Source organism: Ischnura elegans, chromosome 5 (genome assembly GCF_921293095.1).
Source record: "Ischnura elegans chromosome 5, ioIscEleg1.1, whole genome shotgun sequence".
NCBI classification, from domain to species: domain Eukaryota; kingdom Metazoa; phylum Arthropoda; class Insecta; order Odonata; family Coenagrionidae; genus Ischnura; species Ischnura elegans.
The window spans coordinates 10,448,588-10,466,471 of NC_060250.1; the positions used below are offsets into that span (position 1 = coordinate 10,448,588).

Here is a 17,884-nt window from a genome sequence, read left to right on the forward strand (position 1 = left end):
ACACCGCGCTACTGACGAATTCGTAAACAAATGAAGGAAATTACAACGTTGCCACAACCACCACTCGTGATCCATCTCATTACGAAGGCTCCAATACGACTTCGAGACGATAAGTTTCAAACACACCAACTACCCTTCGTGTTGGTGAGCACTCGTAATGGGCCGCTCGGGATGGTGAGTGAGTGGAATTATTACGAGCGATTCAAACACAACCCCCCAGGGACGGGATAGGGAAGAGGGATGGGACGAGGAATCCCGCACCGTTACAGAGGTGGACTACTATTAGCAAAACCATAATTGAATGTTTCTACAAAAAAAGAAAGATTTTCCTATGAGGAAGGGAAAATCCTACGATTTTTCGTACATGACAGATAATGACAGTGATCGTAATCTAGATATGATGAAATACTATCTAAAATTAAAGAAATCAGTGAAAAACGTATGGAAATTAAGCAAAATATAGTAGCCAAATAACATGCATTTTAGGAAATAGTGTAGCGAAAGATATTATTACATCAATTGAGAAATCAGTGGAGAATACAGGGTGTGTTCCGAGAGGGATGCAATGAATTAAAAAAAAGCGAGTTCTTGAACAGATTTGCACAAACGCTTTACAAACTTCAAAGTACTAAATGCTTTTCTAGCGACTCTACGACGACCGGGGAGGTGCCAAGGAGGGCTTCTTCGGGGACCCCTCGCAAGCTTCTCATCACGACTGATCGTGTCTCCTCGAAAGGACGAAGAATGGGTTCTTCTCAGGGCTCCCTTAATCCGACAATGCAGAAAGAAGTCTGCTGGGGTGAACCCAGGACTAAAGAGGGCGAAGCAGCGTTTCAACCTCGTGTATTGCAAGAAACTCGCGGACTTCTAGCGCGTTGTGGCATGGCGCGTGTTCGAGATGGATTTGCCAGGTAGCGGAGATGTCTTTTCTCGTCCTAATCACCCTTTTTCGGAGTCCCTCCAGTACATGCATGCAACGCGGGCAGCATTAACTTTCGGTCCTTGGGTAACAAATTCCATATACCTTTGGTTTTAAGGTTTCCGCAGCGATTAGATGCACTATTACAATTCATTTTCGGGTGTACGTCCACGTGCTTAACACTAGAAGGACGGCAGGGGTCATTTGACCCATTTTCAGAGTTCAAATTTATTTTTCTCTTATTAAAATATTTTTTTTTATTTTGAAACTTTTTGACTTTGTTCATTTTGAGTAAGTAGTTATTTTTAAGTTTCATTTAAGCTAATCACTCTGTAAAAAATAATTACTTTATAAGAAAACGATCATTTACCGAAAAATATGGATCAGATATGGAAGAATAAGAGGCTAATGTAACGTAAATATAAATAACGTTTTATATAAATATAAAACGTTATTTATATTTAATAACGTAAATATAAAAATAAATAATGTTTTGATAAATTAGTGAAAATTCAACAATAATGTTTTGTTTTAAATTTTTATGACGGGCTCCTATCTGTATTCGAAAACCTAGGCATAGCGACTTGTTGTGCACAATCTTTCGATATTTTTTGGGTAGCAAAGGGAAATAAAACCTTTTCAATCCTTGATTTGCGTAAATTCATGTAATTATGATATTTTAATTTTGTTTTATTTATTGTCCAATGATTATTGTATTACCCACACCGGAAAATCGTCACGTATACCAAGAATTTTTTTCCGTCGTCCAAGATTCAGAGCTCTTAGAGACATTATTTTCAATATCGACTCATCAGGCTTACGAATAACTTTCATTTTTCTGGCCTGACGGCACTGTCACTTGACCTAGCCCCTTTGCCGTGTGTCCAGCATTAGTGCCGCCTGACCCCGTCGGGGTTTGGGGCGGGTTGGCTGCACGCTGCGTCCTGGGGAAAAATCCTGTCTCTTTTTGAGAGAGCGGAGGAATTGGGTGGACTGTAAATTTCTACAGTGAATACTACCCTTGGAATCCGCAAGTAGGCCGGAGAAGAAGCATTACTGCACGTTCCTGGAAGATACGAATCAGGATACGGTTGGCGGTTGAGTCCCTGCCTTTCAAACGGCAATTAGCGTTACATCTGAAAATTTTGTCCTGTTGTATGAATTTCTAATGCTCTCCAGCTCTCTATACCTCCAATGCAAATAGAGAAGATTCTACCATAATGCGCTTTCGTTTGTAGATTTTTTTGCATGCATAGCAGTAGCGAGCTGATGAAGAAAGTAAGAAGTCGAGAAATATATCAAGAGAATCATCGCGATTCAAATAGCTGTAGGGAATATTGAAGATCAGTCTGGAAGTGAATCGTAGAAATCAGTTCAAGGACATTCTGACCAATCCATCAACATCTGCGTGTGACGGAAGCGACGAAGTCCAAGATAGTGAATCCGACGGAGACTTTGGCGTGATAGCAAATGCACAGATCTATCCAGCAAAATGCAGCTGTCCTTTTATGAGGTAAATTCCAAATAAACCAGACAAATTTGGAATCGAGTACTGGGTTTTTTGAAATGTGAATACAGATGTGAAATGAAAATACAGACTAAATGAATATCCATATTGTAGCAAAGATGATGATTGGCCATCAAATCAAATGTTGGGAAAATAAATAATGACTAAAGTGACCGTAGCATACAAGAATTCAGGAATAAATGTAACTTGTAACAATTATTTTCCATCCATCCTGCTGGCAGGAAGTCATAAAAAATGGAAAACTTCTCTTGCATGGACGATCTGAAAAAAAACAGGCGTGACGCAAAAATATCCATTACCCCTAAAATAGCCATGTAATCCATTCAACGCGATTGTTCAAAAATACCTTAGGCCATACTCTTTCGTAGAATCAGGCAAACTTGAACAATAATGTACTTTCACTCAGCAGCATGATCTCAGACGACACTATTTCCGAAACGAATAAAAGAATACCAAAGACCAGACTATTTCATAATAAAAACAAAGCGGGAGTAGATATGATGGATAGCATGTATCAATTTATTTACACGTCTCCAAATCCAACAGCCATATCTCTACGGGCACAAAAAAGAAAAAGGTGCCAAATACCATCAAATTGAATCATTGCATCAATTTCCTTTCCATATCCCAAATTCCTTTTCATGTGCAAATGGCTGGTGTCCTAACACCCCCTGCCACACGCTTTTAAGTGGCTTGCGGGTTAGTGTGTAGATTTAGATGTAGATGAATAAATCGTCCAATGAACGCATTCAGTGCAAAAAATATTTTGTGGAAACAGCGCTGAAAAAATACTGTCTGTCTGAGATTTACAACAAAGTAATAAGTTTAAAAAATGTTAATGCAAATTTTGTAAATCCAGTACCCCTATTGTTTAAACATGTAATACAACTTTTGTAGTGAGTGTGTATATTTTCATTATTTGCTTTGAAATCGACTACTACATACGGTTTAATTCATGATTCTTTAAAATATTTTTTATTAACTTTTGGCGATCGGAATAATATTTAATAATTTTAAATGGTGTTTTTAATGAACTGATTTAAAAATTAATACGATTAAACTGAATATTGGTTGAAAATTAGGCGTTTTATTCCAAAATACATTTTAGGGGTCAAATGACCCCTAGCCGTCCTTCTAGGTAGCGCGAAACTCCCGTTCTCCTAGTGTTAATATTTAAACTCGACGTGTCGTTCCTCCTGCTGGGAACCTCGTCAGGAGACATAAGATGTAAATATTTACTTTCGTACAGTTGGAATACCGGTTAATTGTTTTCAAGGGTTTAAAAAAGTAAATAAAAAAATCTTAAACACGTCAACTATGAAAACGGGAGAGAGTAATGGGAAATTGTAATTAATTTTAAATATTGTTTTAAATATTAAGCACGCGGACGCAAACCCGAAAATCGATTGTAATAGTCTATATAGACCTACTTAGTTTTCTAACAATAAAACGAGCACAAGTTTTTTTCCGACACGACCACATCAGTTGAGTGGGGTTCGTGGGTGTTTACCTATTATTGGAAACAGTAGCACCCTCTATGGATTGGGAGAACTATAGGTTAATTCCAGGAGGGAGAGAAAAAGCGTATTGCGAGGCGTTGCTGCACGCTTTACATTAAATGCATTGATTCAAATAGCCTCCCAAATCCCTAGCCAAAAATAATACGACGATATTATACTAACTTTCAGAAGTCACAACTGGCGAGCAAGACAGATCGAATCATGCATGGAATTGGTGGTGTCAAAAGGTAAAATCATCAAAGATATTGTCTCATTCTCCACGAGGCATTAAATTATAAATAACCCAATCACGAAAAACAACTTGAAAAACGAAAACATTTACTTCCTATCCTGAGTTCAATTATTCCCTTTTTTTCTCATGACTGCCAATGCCGTGGTATCCAGCCAGCAATAAACCTGATTTTTGATAACAGAAAACCCTATTCGCATCTAAAACATAACGAAAAATAATATATCTCATAATTATTCTTCCAGAAGAAATGATGTGTCTCGAACTACACAGGGTTTCGTTATCCTGTAGCTAAAAAGTGACGCAAAAAGTGCAAGATGAGCGGTTCAGGGGAATATTTAAACACGTGCATAATAGTTTCATAAAGTGAGCAATATTGACTTACCTTATTTTCCCCAAGCTTCCCCTCAATGCAACCCCATCGCAACTCCCCAAAAAAATCCAACCACTTCACGGAAGTTATTCGCTGCTCCAATTATAATCGAATATCTGAAAAAAATCAAAATAAAATTCGCATTAGAGGATAGGAATATTGAAACACAAAAACATTATAATTAAAATGAAGTACTAATCAAGGATGGTGGCGAAATGTGAGGTTTTAACAAGAGATCATGGTAAATAAACGATCAGAGACCTCAAAAGAGAAACGCATGGAAGGAAGGTAATGCCGAATGAACTGTTGCATATCCAATTTTTGGCGCCAATATTTTCTCAATTAATTAACATAGTGAGAGCATCAATCATCAATTTTATTGCCAATTACTTTACAAAAGAGTGTACGAAGGTCGAATGAGGGTTGATGACTGGCAGCTGAAGCAATAACTGTGTGATAATTTTGACGTCAGTGAACTTTTAATCACTAGCGAAACAGTGCGACAGCTATGATACATATGCAGAAACTTCTATTAGCACCCCGCATAAACGACCATATTCATAAGTTTACACTTCGTAAAAAGAGAACTGCAAGTTACCGGATTAATAAAAGTAAGCCACCCGGTAGTCATAAGAACGTATTTCTAGAAAAATAAATGTTAGATATTTTACGACCCAAAGTTGAATCACGATAAATAAAACAATTAAACTAATCACAGGTTGTCTAAATTCTTCAAATACAGGCAGTGTTGATCGAAATGCAAATAATTAGAAGTAACACATCTCACACTGGAAAACTCTTACGCAAGCACAAATTAAAGGATGACCAAACCAGTTAAATAATAACGTAAAGGTCACTTTAAATCTTTTAGGCAGCGAATACGTAACAAAACATGGCCCATTACCGAAATGCTCATCACATTACTTGGACTCGACAACGCTGGACTTAGGACAGCGCTGAGAAATAAAACACGAGGATTTTAAACCGAGAAAAGTTTTTCCTACCATAGGTGTTCTTGAACAAACTACGCTAATTTTCAAATTGTTAAAACTTGAAAATTGTTGAAATTGTTGTTGTTTTAAATTGTTAACATGTTAAAACGTTAAGACGGATGGCGTAATAAAGATTGGTTTTTCAAAATGATAATCACTCTTATAACGATTATTTAATAAATCTGAATTAATCGTGTTTGTGAATGCTCCTCAAATCGAAGGCGACTGAAAATTCATGTATGATGGCATGAAACGTATCACCAAAAGAATAGGTTAGGTATTCACCTCTTACCCCCAAGACAGCTCGCCGCGAAGTGAAGTCCAGAGAGAGGGACTTGTGACGCTCTCAGCCACATGACGAAAATCCGTGACGTCTCGAAATATTCAAACCATAGACTTCCAACTCCACGCAAAACGTCTTTGACAGTTAAGAGTTTCGCCTACGATAGGTTCAGATAGCAGTAGCATTGGGAGCTCAACATTTGCCGCCAAATTCAAATCACCAGAACACGACCTCGCTTCCCACTCCATTATTTCGAGTCTATTTGCTTCAGCTCAAAATGCCCGCAAACTCGTACGCACAAAATAACTGATTCTAAGGAGCGAATGGGTAGTTTAATAGCATTTTTATTTGGAGGAAGGAGCCATCAAGGCCTCAGAGCAGTAGGTTATTGGTTATCTTAGGTTATTGAACATAAATTAAAATCAAATATCAAAAGACAAAAATAATATTTATATGAGAATAACAAAACTTAGCCGAATAGTCCTGTGCCACTTTTTTTCATGATGAAGTTCTGAAGAATGATTCATGAACTGGTGGATAAAGAAAGAATAGAAAGAAACATAATCAGAGTACATCACTTGAGGTGTTTCAGAAATCAAAGGAAAATTACACCTCCCTATGAAAAACACAAGAGAGTTATGAGAAATGCTATAACTGAATGACTTTCAAACAAAATTAGCTATGACTGAAATGGCCATAACTGAGTATTGCACTCTCAAAAAATCTTTAGACGATATCCACAAAAATCAGTTCTGTAAGACAAAAATGGAAGCAGTGGCGTAACTATGGGGGGGGGGGGGGTGAGATGGATAGATTCCCCCCCCCCCCCCCCCGAAAGTCTAAGAGAAAAAAAAATATTGTCTAGTTTTGGCATTTAATACCTGCGTCTGCTCATGTGAAATGCATTTCCAGGCATGCTATTTTTTTTTAATTTCCCCAACGGAGGTGGGGAATCGCCACCCCAGGCTATGCCCTCCCCCCAAAGCATAGTCCGACTTACGCCTCTGAATGGCAGCATGGATAATGCGATGATTCAAAACTTTTTATGGAACTAAAAATACAGCTCAGTAATTTCTTAGAAGAAAATTATCTTAGACTGTTGCAAAGTGTATTTCATTACCAGATTAAAATTAAAGAAAGATTCACATAACACCGACACAAAAATGCATAAAGTTAACTTCACTAACACAATTTGGCGTAGATAAGTGAAAAATAAGATATCAATTAAAAATGATATAACTTAATTAAAATAATTTTAACAGAAATTCTAATACACAGTAACTTCAAACCACTGAGTTTGGATATTTGGTGTAAGCACATAGAAGCATAAAAACAATGTGACGAGCGAAGGATGGAAGTTAGCTAAGCATAGTAAAAACTTTGCATTCCTTTTTCGATATCCTTGGAATTTAATAATAATCGCTTCAAGCAGATGAAGTTCATTTGGATTAATCATTCTTTAAAGTCCTATACTTACTCCACGGGAAAGATGTCTTTATCAATTGAGGGGAAATAAAATGACATGTCACTGTTCTTCTAAAGAGTTGAATTAAGTTACCCAAATTTAAACATCCAACGACTACGTTCTTGAGAAAAGTATTTCACATCACATGACAGCAGGTGCATTAGAAATGAATGAGACTTACCTGGCTACAATACGAGGAAACCAGAAAACTTATATCTCTTGGAAGGGGAGTCATTAACTGCGCTACAGTAACGTATATCTTACGATACTCCAATTTTTGAAGATCTATTACGATGCGATACACGCTGGCAAATTCCGAAATTCTTCGATTTCACTACAGAACTCCGAAACAACAACAACAAAGTTCACCACACATATATTTCAATAGTAATGGAGTCCCCTTGGGTCACTTCGGAGGATGCGGATGTCACCTTCATTTGTTTTTCTAATAACACTTCGACCGCAAATATAAATCATTAGAAAGAGACATTTTGCTATCATAAGGAAAGGCAATATTGCGTAAATTGGATATTCATGGCAGAATTATGCATTTTTATAGCTACAAATATTATATTTAACAACAACTACAAGAACATGTGTCGCAAATGATCGCGAAAAAATTTCACCTATCCTGTTGAACTTCCATGATTCAAATTATTTTCTTTAATTAGCAATGAAAAGCCTTAGAGCCACTGACTATCGTATACATTATGTTATTTAAAATTTTACCCAATAAAATGAATTACCTTTCCCTTGGGCTACAACCTTGTCGCGGTGGAAAGGCTTGAGCGTTCCTACGACCCCTAAAGCTGCACTGGCGGGATTAATTCTAAATCATTCCCGGTAGGGCCACCCATGCCAGATAGGTCGAAGGGTAGGAGCCAGACGAAAGGTAGTCCACGTGATGTTGTCACGTGAAAAACATTGTTGGAATGGAAGTGGGAAACCCTACCAACTATCTCTTCCCTGAACACATGGAGTACAACCAAATGAGCCTCGGAATCTCATCGCCCGGCACCCGTCCGCAAAGGGCGGGTGTCGGGCACGGCAGCGAGGTCGGCAAGGTCCTCGGGGTCGTCAACATGCGAAATCCTTGCAGAGACTTATCATTATCATCATCAGCATCAGCAATAATCCCAGTGAGAAATGGGTGGTGGAGTCCACGTGGAACCCACGTGGAATCCACGTTGAGTGGTGGATATTTGGTGGTGGTGGATATTGAGTGGTTGGACCCACGTGGAATCCACGTTGATTTCAAGTGGATTTGTGGTGATTAGCATAAAATGGTAAACAGAATTTCTAATTTGTGGAACTTAACTCTCTGGTGTGACATTGCGTCATTTATCATCCTGAAACCACGCTAGTTATGTGAAAATGTATCGCAGATTCTATTTTTATATAATTCGTGGAAAGGCAGCCATGAGAGCATATGAAAAATCGTAGACACATATATAGAAGGTTTAGCTATAGAGTGGTTGAGGTTTTAATGGTTTTAGGACAGCACCTACTGCTGTTTTAATTTTTCCACCAAATTTCCACGTGGGTTCCACGTTGATTCCACGACCAAAAACACGTGGTATCCACGTTACATTTCCACGTGGGTTCCACGTGGATTCCACCACCCATTTCTCACTGGGAAATAAGGAAGAAAAGAAGACCAAGAAGATGGAGAAGAAGAAGTTGGCTGTAAATGCAGGGACGTGGAATGTGAGGACTATGATGAGGGCGGGGAAATTAGAAAATATCAAAAGGGTAATGGATAAAGGGAGGATAGATATCTTAGGATTATGCGAAGTGAGGTGGAGGAATGGGGGGGACTATTGAAGTGATGGGTATAGGGTTATATATAGTGGAGGGGAAGAAAGCCAGCGAGGGGTAGCTTTAGTATTAAACGGGAAGATGGATAAGCGTGTGGTAGGCATAGACCAGGTAAGCGATAGGATTCTGGTGGTAGAAATTGAGGCGCGGCCCACCAACCTTGTGGTGGTCCAAGTTTACATGCCCACTAGCAATCATAGGGAGGAAGAAGTAGATGAGGTGTATGAACAGCTCGAGGAAATAATTAGAGACACACCGGGTAAGAAAAATCTGGTAGTGATGGGGGACTGGAACGCCTCAGTCGGGGAAGGGAGGGATGGAAACAAAATATGAGATTTTGGTCTAGGAACACAGAACGACAGGGGAGAGAAAGCAGCAGAATTTTGCAGGAGAAACAAATTATTCATCACAAACACGTGGTTCAACCATCATAAAGAGCGAAGGTACACATGGAAAAGTCCAGGGGATGCGGGGAGATATCAAATAGACAACATTATGGTAAGACAGAAGTTTAGGAATAGTGTGAAAAACTCGCGCAGCTTCCCTGCAGCGGATGCGCATTCTGACCACAATCTAGTGCTTATGAAATGCAACGTAAGATTCAAAAGACAAAAGATGAAAGTTAGGAAGGCGAAGAAATGGAACGTATAAGCCCTGAAGGGGAGTATGAGGAAATAATATCAGGAACTAGTGGACATTAGTATACGGGAGATTGAAAGTACTAAGACGGTAGAGGAAAGATGGGATAATATTAAAACGGGAATAGTCAAAGGGGCGGAGAAGTCAATTGGTTACGTTGACAGTAGAAGGATAAAGAAGCCGTGGATAACAGAGGCAATGGTAAAAGAAATGGAGGAGAGGAGGAAGTGGAAGAACGTGGACACAGAACAGGGCAAAAGAATGTATAGGGAATTGAATAATGGATTACGACGTGAAACTAAGAGGGCAAGAGAGGCTTGGTGGAAAAGACAATGTGAGAAAATGGAAAGTTCCAGAAGGATGGAGAAGTAGGCGCGTTGTACGCCAAAGTTAAATCGCTATCGGGCGGCAAAAGAGGACAATCTATGTCTAAAGATGGGAGGATGCTAACCGAGCGAGAAGAGGTACAGGGTAGGTAGAAGGAATACGTGGAGGACCTGTATGACGGAATGAACAGACCAGAGAGATTAACTCTAGAGGAGGAAAGTGCAGTGGAGGAGGATAATCTTGGGCCGGAGATATTAGATTCGGAAATAGAGAGAGCACTTCGTGATATGAAGGCTAGGAAAGCAGTAGGCGTGGACAATATCCCGTGTGAGCTTCTGAAGAATCTAGGGAAGGAAGATAAGAAAAGGTTTTCGAACTAGTGCGCAGGATCTATGATGAGGGATGTTGGCCGGAAGATTTCGTGAAAACGGTTTTAATTCCGCCTCCGAAAAAGAAGAAAGTTGTGGAATGCGAAGATTATAGGACTATCAGCCTAATATCGTATGCGGCGAAAGTGGTGCTGAGGATAGCGAGGGCAAACGAGTATTTGGGCGAAGATCAGTTTGGTTTCAGAAGAGGGAAGTCAACTCGTGATGCAATAGCAATAATGAGGTCCCTCGTGGAGAGGAACCTAGAATATGACCAGGACGTATATGCGTGTTTCGTGGATTTTGAGAAAGCGTTTGATAGGGTGAACTGGGTAAAATTAATTAACTTTCTCAAGAGAATAGGTGTAGATTGGAGGGATAGACGACTGATTCGTAATCTGTACATGGCCCAGACTGCGCAAGTGAGGGTAGCGGGCGGAGAATCTGGGTGGGCAAGCATTGGCCGAGGTGTGAGGCAAGGCTGTCCTCTATCGCCGCTGCTCTTCAACGTGTACGCTGATGAGATGGTAAGGGAAGCGTGGGATGAGTTAGAAGCTGGGATAAAAGTGGGAGGAATGATGTTCAAATCAGTGAGATTCGCGGATGATTAGGCGTTGATTAGCCAGTCAGCGAGGGGGCTTCAGGCTCTAGTGGATGCGTTATACGAGCGTTGCGAGGAGTATGGGATGAGGAATAATCATAAGAAAACTAAGATTATGCGGTTTTGTAAAGTATCACGAGCGAGGAATGTGAGACTCAAGATGAAGGTGGGTGGTGAAAAACTTGAGCAGGTTGAGCAATTCAACTATTTAGGCAGTACGTTAGAGGAAAACGGATACAGTAGTAAGGGCAGTAGTAAGGACAGGAGTAAGGACAGTAGTAAGGACGGCGCGGAAACGTGGACACTGAGGAAAAAAGACGAGAGAAGATTGGAGGCATTTGAGATGTGGGTATGGAGAAAAATGGAGAGGGTGAAATGGACGGAAAGGAAAAGGAACGACGAAATCCTTGATATGGTGGGCGAGGAGAGGCAGCTTTTAGATGAGATACGCAGGAGACAGAAGGTATGGATGGAGTTAATGCTTAGCGGTGAGGGGATGTTGAAAATGGTGTTGGAGGTAGAATGTTGGGGAAGCGAGGGAGGGGAAGGAGAAGAATAGGATTTTTAGATAGATTGAAAGAGAGTAGGCCTTACAGTGAATTAAAGAAGGCAGTGCTGGAAGGAAAGGGAGGCTCCCTGATCACTTTTCAAATACTCCATGGAAACCTACCTTAATCGGTAGAATACTATAATAATAAAATGAATTAACAAACATTGGAATTATGTATAATTAAAAAATTATATGTTTCATTTAAACCGCATTTGGGCGGGAGAAAAATTTGTCGTGACTACGGCGCCGTATATATCCGAAATTTCGTAAACAGCCAACGGTCACAGCACACGTGGAACAATATTCCAGAAGATTCCACTCATGTCCTAGGGTCAGGATGTTCTTCATCGCATTTCGAGGACAGTCAACCGATCTCCTTAAAGTCGGCATTCAACTGTTCCTTCCAGTCCAGCACTTCCCCTCCCCTCCTCCGCAACACACCCCCATTCCCTCGCCAACCGTCCTTTCGGTGACATCGTCTTTGTGCAAGCGTCTGGACTGCTTCCGCCGTTTATTCGTTCGTTGAAGTCACCGTCTCATTACATCGGAACGAGGAACAGAGAGCAATAAATACAATCTATCAACAGAAATACGAAGAAAAGAAGCGGCGGTATTTACTAATAGCCCGGTCAAAATAGACATTGACCCTTGCATAAATTGCCAACAAGCTGAAAATTTGCATGAACCTCAAGAATACCACTCTAATGAAATCCTGAAAAGTCCCCATCGATCCCGCGTGTGCAAAAAATATTATTCAAGATCAAAGGTCACAGAAATGGGCTTTTTGCATTTTTTGGCCAAAGGGTTAGTTTTATGATAAACATTGCTTTGACTAAAATTGTAGACCAGAAAATGATCTACAAAATTGTAATTTCACTTTTTTCTCTAAGATTTACCGTTTCTGAGAAAAAGCCATTCGAATGTAGGCTGGAGCTGCATTCTCCGTAATATGCATGACTATATTGTTGTGCTCTCCGAACATCATTGGACGCGAAACTCGCATATATTGGTTACTAGCTCTCACCTGTCCGTCCGCCAACAAACGGGACAGAGGGTTTAGTATTCTCCACAATATGCACACGTTTCCTCGCCACCTATGTGGTAGTGCACGAAGCGCATTTTTTAAGCGTAGTTTCCCCAGTAGGTATATTCCACTGTCTGTTTCATTCGTAAATCAGGTCTTATTGAGCTTCTCCTCATTTATTTCTTCTTCCACTCCTACCTTCTTCTTCTTTCTTTACATTCCCGAGAGTCGATGTAACTTGTTGCAACAGCGATACATTATCTGTTTCGTCGTTGATATCGGTACTTCTTCTGTTGAAATTTCAACGTTTGAACACGACTGGGCTTGACGACTGATGCTTGCCGTTGAACAAAATAAGCCCACTTTTTGAAACTAAATTTTGAACTACACCCTTCCTTGCAGTTGCAAAAAAATTAATAAAGGCGTTAAGGAGACGGGCGTGGAGTATAAATTGGCTCCAGTACATTGTTAATTAACTTCCAACCCCATTCTTCTGGACATGGGAGTAACCCAGGATCAAAACTAGAGGTGAGGGGCAAGCCATGGTTTTTCAAGTTGTAGGTAAGATTTAAGCAAGAAAAAGTTGAATGAAATCATCATTTTATGGAAACTGTGACAGCTTTTTATTATTTTTAAAAATTATTTGCTTGAAAAAATGTTATTTTCCTCAAAGACATTTGCGATTTTTTATTCTAGGGTGGGTGCAGCTGCCCCCTCCTGCCCCTGCTGGGTACTTGTGGATCCAGTTTATTGCCAAGTCATACTTGAACCTATTGATACAGTCGATAGAAATATCGCTGAGTAGAAACTGAGGTTGATGGAAGGTAAGCAAATTGCACACGTTTCTTATTACATGATTGTTTATTAAAGGATAGGAGTACGTGATTTTTGTTGGAGATCCATAGACTGAAAGAAGAAAGCAAATTCTGTGAGCGATTGGAGTATTAAAAATTTGTATGAGTTGTTTTGAGGTAAACTGCCGATGAAAAAAACTGCAATACCCAATTTTAACTGGGACTTAAAAGACCGAGATATAGCAGCAGTCATAATACTAGGACAAATTTGTACATACTGATTTCATTAGTTTTAAATTTAACCGTTTATCTTTTAAAATAATTTGCTCTAAAACATGTGTCAATGACTACGGAATATTTTTTCATATCTATAAACATGCGACTTGGTGGAGGATAATGAGAATTATCAATGGCTAACGATTGAATATCATCTCGCATGATTGCTGCCGCAGCTTCCATTATCTTGAGTCACTCTTCTTTACTTGATTTAATCGATCATTATGATTTATTTTCCGGGTTTCTCAGTGATAATAACCTTATTACCATATTTAATATTAATCGCAGTTAATCACTTCTATTATCAAGGTATGAATTTTTGAACACAGTCTTTAATTCTTCCAGTGTAGACTGACAGTCAAGTAGGCAAATATTTCTTCCATGGCCAGATTCAATGCTTCATCTCGGGGAGAACCAGTTTTACTTCCAATGGGTGGTTTCAAAAAAGAAAAACTGCAACCATGACTATAACTAGCTTCAGCAGCTAGTAAACTATGTTTAAACATTATGCGAGCGATAATATTTTTAATTACTATCAGAACGATTTATTATGAGCTATATATAGAACAGATTCTTTGAATGAAAGTGTAGAAAAGAAGAGCATTCATCTGTAAAATAACCTTTGCCTGCAAGTGAAATTGCTTCTGCTCATCGTGGCTCAACGACGTTGATTGATGCAAGTGCTGTAAGAAGTGATAAATTCATTAACTACCATAAAAGCCAAAAATCAACGGCAAAACATGTTCAATGCTGTAAAAACTACACTTTGAGTAGTACTATTGCTTACTACTCCCGCTAAAGAATTTTCACGCTAAGTGCTGCGGATAAGTTCGGAGGAAGTTCGGCGGAATTCTGATTAATTTCTGGGGGTGGGGGGTACCAGAAATTTTCGGGGGGTACACTAAAAAAATGCCACATCCTGATGGCCAAGACCACTAATTTACGAAAGTTTGCACGTTCATGTTTCAACGGAAAGGGAGAAAAGCTTATTTGCATCCCTAACCAAATACGTTCCTCACGCCAACCAACGTTTTCCTACCATGATTCAGTTTTTCCATTCTCTCTCCCCTCATTTTTACTCGACCGATATCTATTCGGTTTACAAATTACTTGGATTTCAAGAGGCTTTCGAGGAGTTTTAACCGCTAAGGGTGAAGACCCAGAAGTACTGAGTCTGTTAGGGTGAAAGACCCTGTCAAACAGGGTTTTGACAACCGACATCACCGCCTCACATGCGCTAACACTTCAACATTACGATAGTACCTTGGGAAGAGGGGAGAGACCTTTGAGCAATCCGTAACTAAATACGTTACTCACGTTAACCTACCTTTTTCACGTTGCGATTCAATTATATTCTTTGGCACCCAATTTTCACTCATCTAGGTAGGAACATTGCCTTTTAGACTTAAAGAACTAACATTTAGTTTTAGTTTTAATTAACCGTTTAACATTCAAGAATGATGCATGATCATGGCACCATATTTCATTAAGTAGAACCCGTAGCAATTAATGTTTTTTCACAAATAATTATGAGGGAAAATACTTCATTGTAGCAATTATAGAATTTTTTAAATTCTATCTAATGAAAGTAAAAATCCAAAATTGAAGCCAAATACGAAAGAAAATTTTTCATTTTCAAAACGACGCCGTCTTGTGTAAAATAATTTATATCCTCATCAGAAAATGTGTGAAAAAAATAGTTTGGTTTCTAATGATTGTTTGTCAAAATGTTTAAGCTTCACATTGAGTGCAAGAGGAGAAGGCTCCCTACCTTTCATTCGAAGACATGTCCATCGGCGGCAGAGCTCAGCTGTCCATCGGCGATTCCCCGAAGTGTACATATTCACCAACACTTCACATTCAGCACACTACTGACCATGAATTTATCCACGATAACTTGACATTTTTACTTCACTTTATAGCTAGACAAGCGCTTGATTTTGCTATTGGGTAACAAAGTTGATGTATTCACATTATTTCCTTGACAAACTCATTCTGATGACAGTGTGGCCGACGCTGTGTGTAGCTGATGGCATGAAAGTGAGCGATAGTACAGCAAAAACTACATTAATTTTGATGACATCATATTGCCATATTTTACATTTTTACCCAATGTGTTTAACATAATTATGTAACACTAGAACCGCGGACGGGACTTTTTTGTCCTATCGCCCTATGCAAATGTTTGCCATTTATGTACTAGTGGTTTGATCCCTTTGAAATTTACTGACTTTAACTCATTGTTTATGCTCTTTTGAATGGTTATATTGAAAATATTGTACAATGTTTGGTTCGCGAGAAAAACGACGATTTACCTAGAACCGCGGGATGGAACTTTTTTGTCCCATATGGGGAAAACATACAGTTTCAGTTTTTTTTTGTACACTTATTTTGTATTTAGCATAATAACAGTTTATTACGAAGGGGATTGATGCACAGATACCATTATTCTGCCATTTAGAAGCGCAGAAGGGAATAATCTGTGCACTGCGCCGGCCGCCTACTCACGCAGCGCCGGCCGCGTCACCTCTGCCCGGCGCGTCTGCAGGTCTGAGCTTGCAACCAACACGCTTCAAAATAAGTTTACTGTATTCCTAGTTATACTTAATTAAACGCTTTAGACATTACCTAAACACGTGTTTTGTTCACACAAACCACAAAAAAACGTCAATTATACTTAAACATGACAGGATCAACGCATTTTGTCAATGGGACAAAAAAGTCCCATGCTGCGGTTTCGGGTAGGAAAGTTCAGCGGTTCTATTGTTAATATGCGGAAAACTGCAATAATAGGTAAGAGTAAAAGACATACCTCCGCTCTTCAGCAACAGTCCTTCCGTTTCTCACCAACTGTTGAACAGCTGTGGGACTCATACTTCAGTAGAACAAAATGTGGACTGAGAGGAAAAACCGAAAGCGATACGCACTGCTTCTTACACATGGGTTTTGGAGGATGGGGAATTGGTAAGGCATGTAGACGGTGTTGCCTGGAACGAATAGCTCAGGGCAGAGTCAAAAAGTGTTGCGCTGAATTTGAGTCGCAGTGCATCTCGAAGTCTGACGGGTGAGTTTCGCTTTACGCGTCGATGGGCGAATAGGACAGGGACTAGGGGGAGGAAGCGAAAAAGAAGGGTAGGCAATGTGACTCAGGCCGCCACGCTATCCACAGTGAACGCCATAAATTCAGTTTTATGCGTACACTAACGTTAAATAAATAGTCCGCTGTGTTTTTTAACAAATGTACTCTAGCCACTCTAAAATTTCGAGGTGAATCTTCAACACAAGATGACAAAAATTAATACGTTAAACTACAACGATTTCATGTCCCTCGTTTTAAATTAAAACGTATTTAATCGTATTTTTTCTTTGCTTAGTGTAGGAATCACGATGATTAAGTTGGTTTACATCAGATATCTTGAATTTCCCTTGTATTTATTGGAAGCCCAGCTTTTTATGGCACTTAAAATAACGTTTAGAATGCAAAGATTTTCGTTGCGAAGGGAAAGTAAATTTTCAATGTTACTCATTGTACAAAACCAATGTTGATACGTGGAACTAGAGTGGGGGCGAGAACAGAATGCCAGCATATTCTCAACGCTAAAATTTTTGCGTATGACGTCTCACTACCTGAATGTTTACGTGTCAACGGGCTTACAATTAAAGACGATGCAAACAATGACACTTAGTTGCATTTCGTAGTTGCAAAAATTAAATGAAATTTTTTCTGGTTTGCGAGGTTACTTCGCGGAATCATGTATTGATAGCTTAAAACAAAAAAAATTTTGTATTCCGCACAGAATCTATTGAAAAAAACTCGACCAGTTTCAACCTTTTCTGGTCATATTTACAGACATATATTCGTACGTAGGGTTTCAAAACCATTGAACGCGCCGAGGGGAGAACGGAGGTAGTCGGGAGATTGGGAAGCTATGGAAATTGGAGGGGGGGAGGGGAAGTAAAGGTCATGAAAGGTAAGGCAACAGACAGACAAAATATGGGTCATCGACAGCATATCTGACTATGGGGACGGTGGTGGTGGGGTGACGGGCATTGAGAACGTAGGTCAGGGATTAAAAAGGAGTAGGTCATTTACCAAATCATTCTTATATGCCTTCAGATATGATAAAATTTCAAAGCTCTCCACAACTAGACAGAGTATAAATACAGCCAAAACGGTC

General features: G+C 39.5%; 1 protein-coding gene across 1 annotated transcript in view; it reads right to left on the minus strand.

Annotated features, from left to right (window-relative positions):
- Positions 1 to 4,582: 4,582 nt before the first annotated feature.
- LOC124158492 overlaps positions 4,583 to 17,884 on the minus strand; it is a 743,480-nt gene continuing 730,178 nt past the window's right edge. Inside the window, exon 7 of the mRNA XM_046533616.1 lies at positions 4,583 to 4,685. Within this exon, the coding sequence (XP_046389572.1) occupies positions 4,672 to 4,685 (14 nt within the window). The 3' untranslated portion in view covers positions 4,583 to 4,671. The remainder of the gene's footprint in view (positions 4,686 to 17,884) is intronic.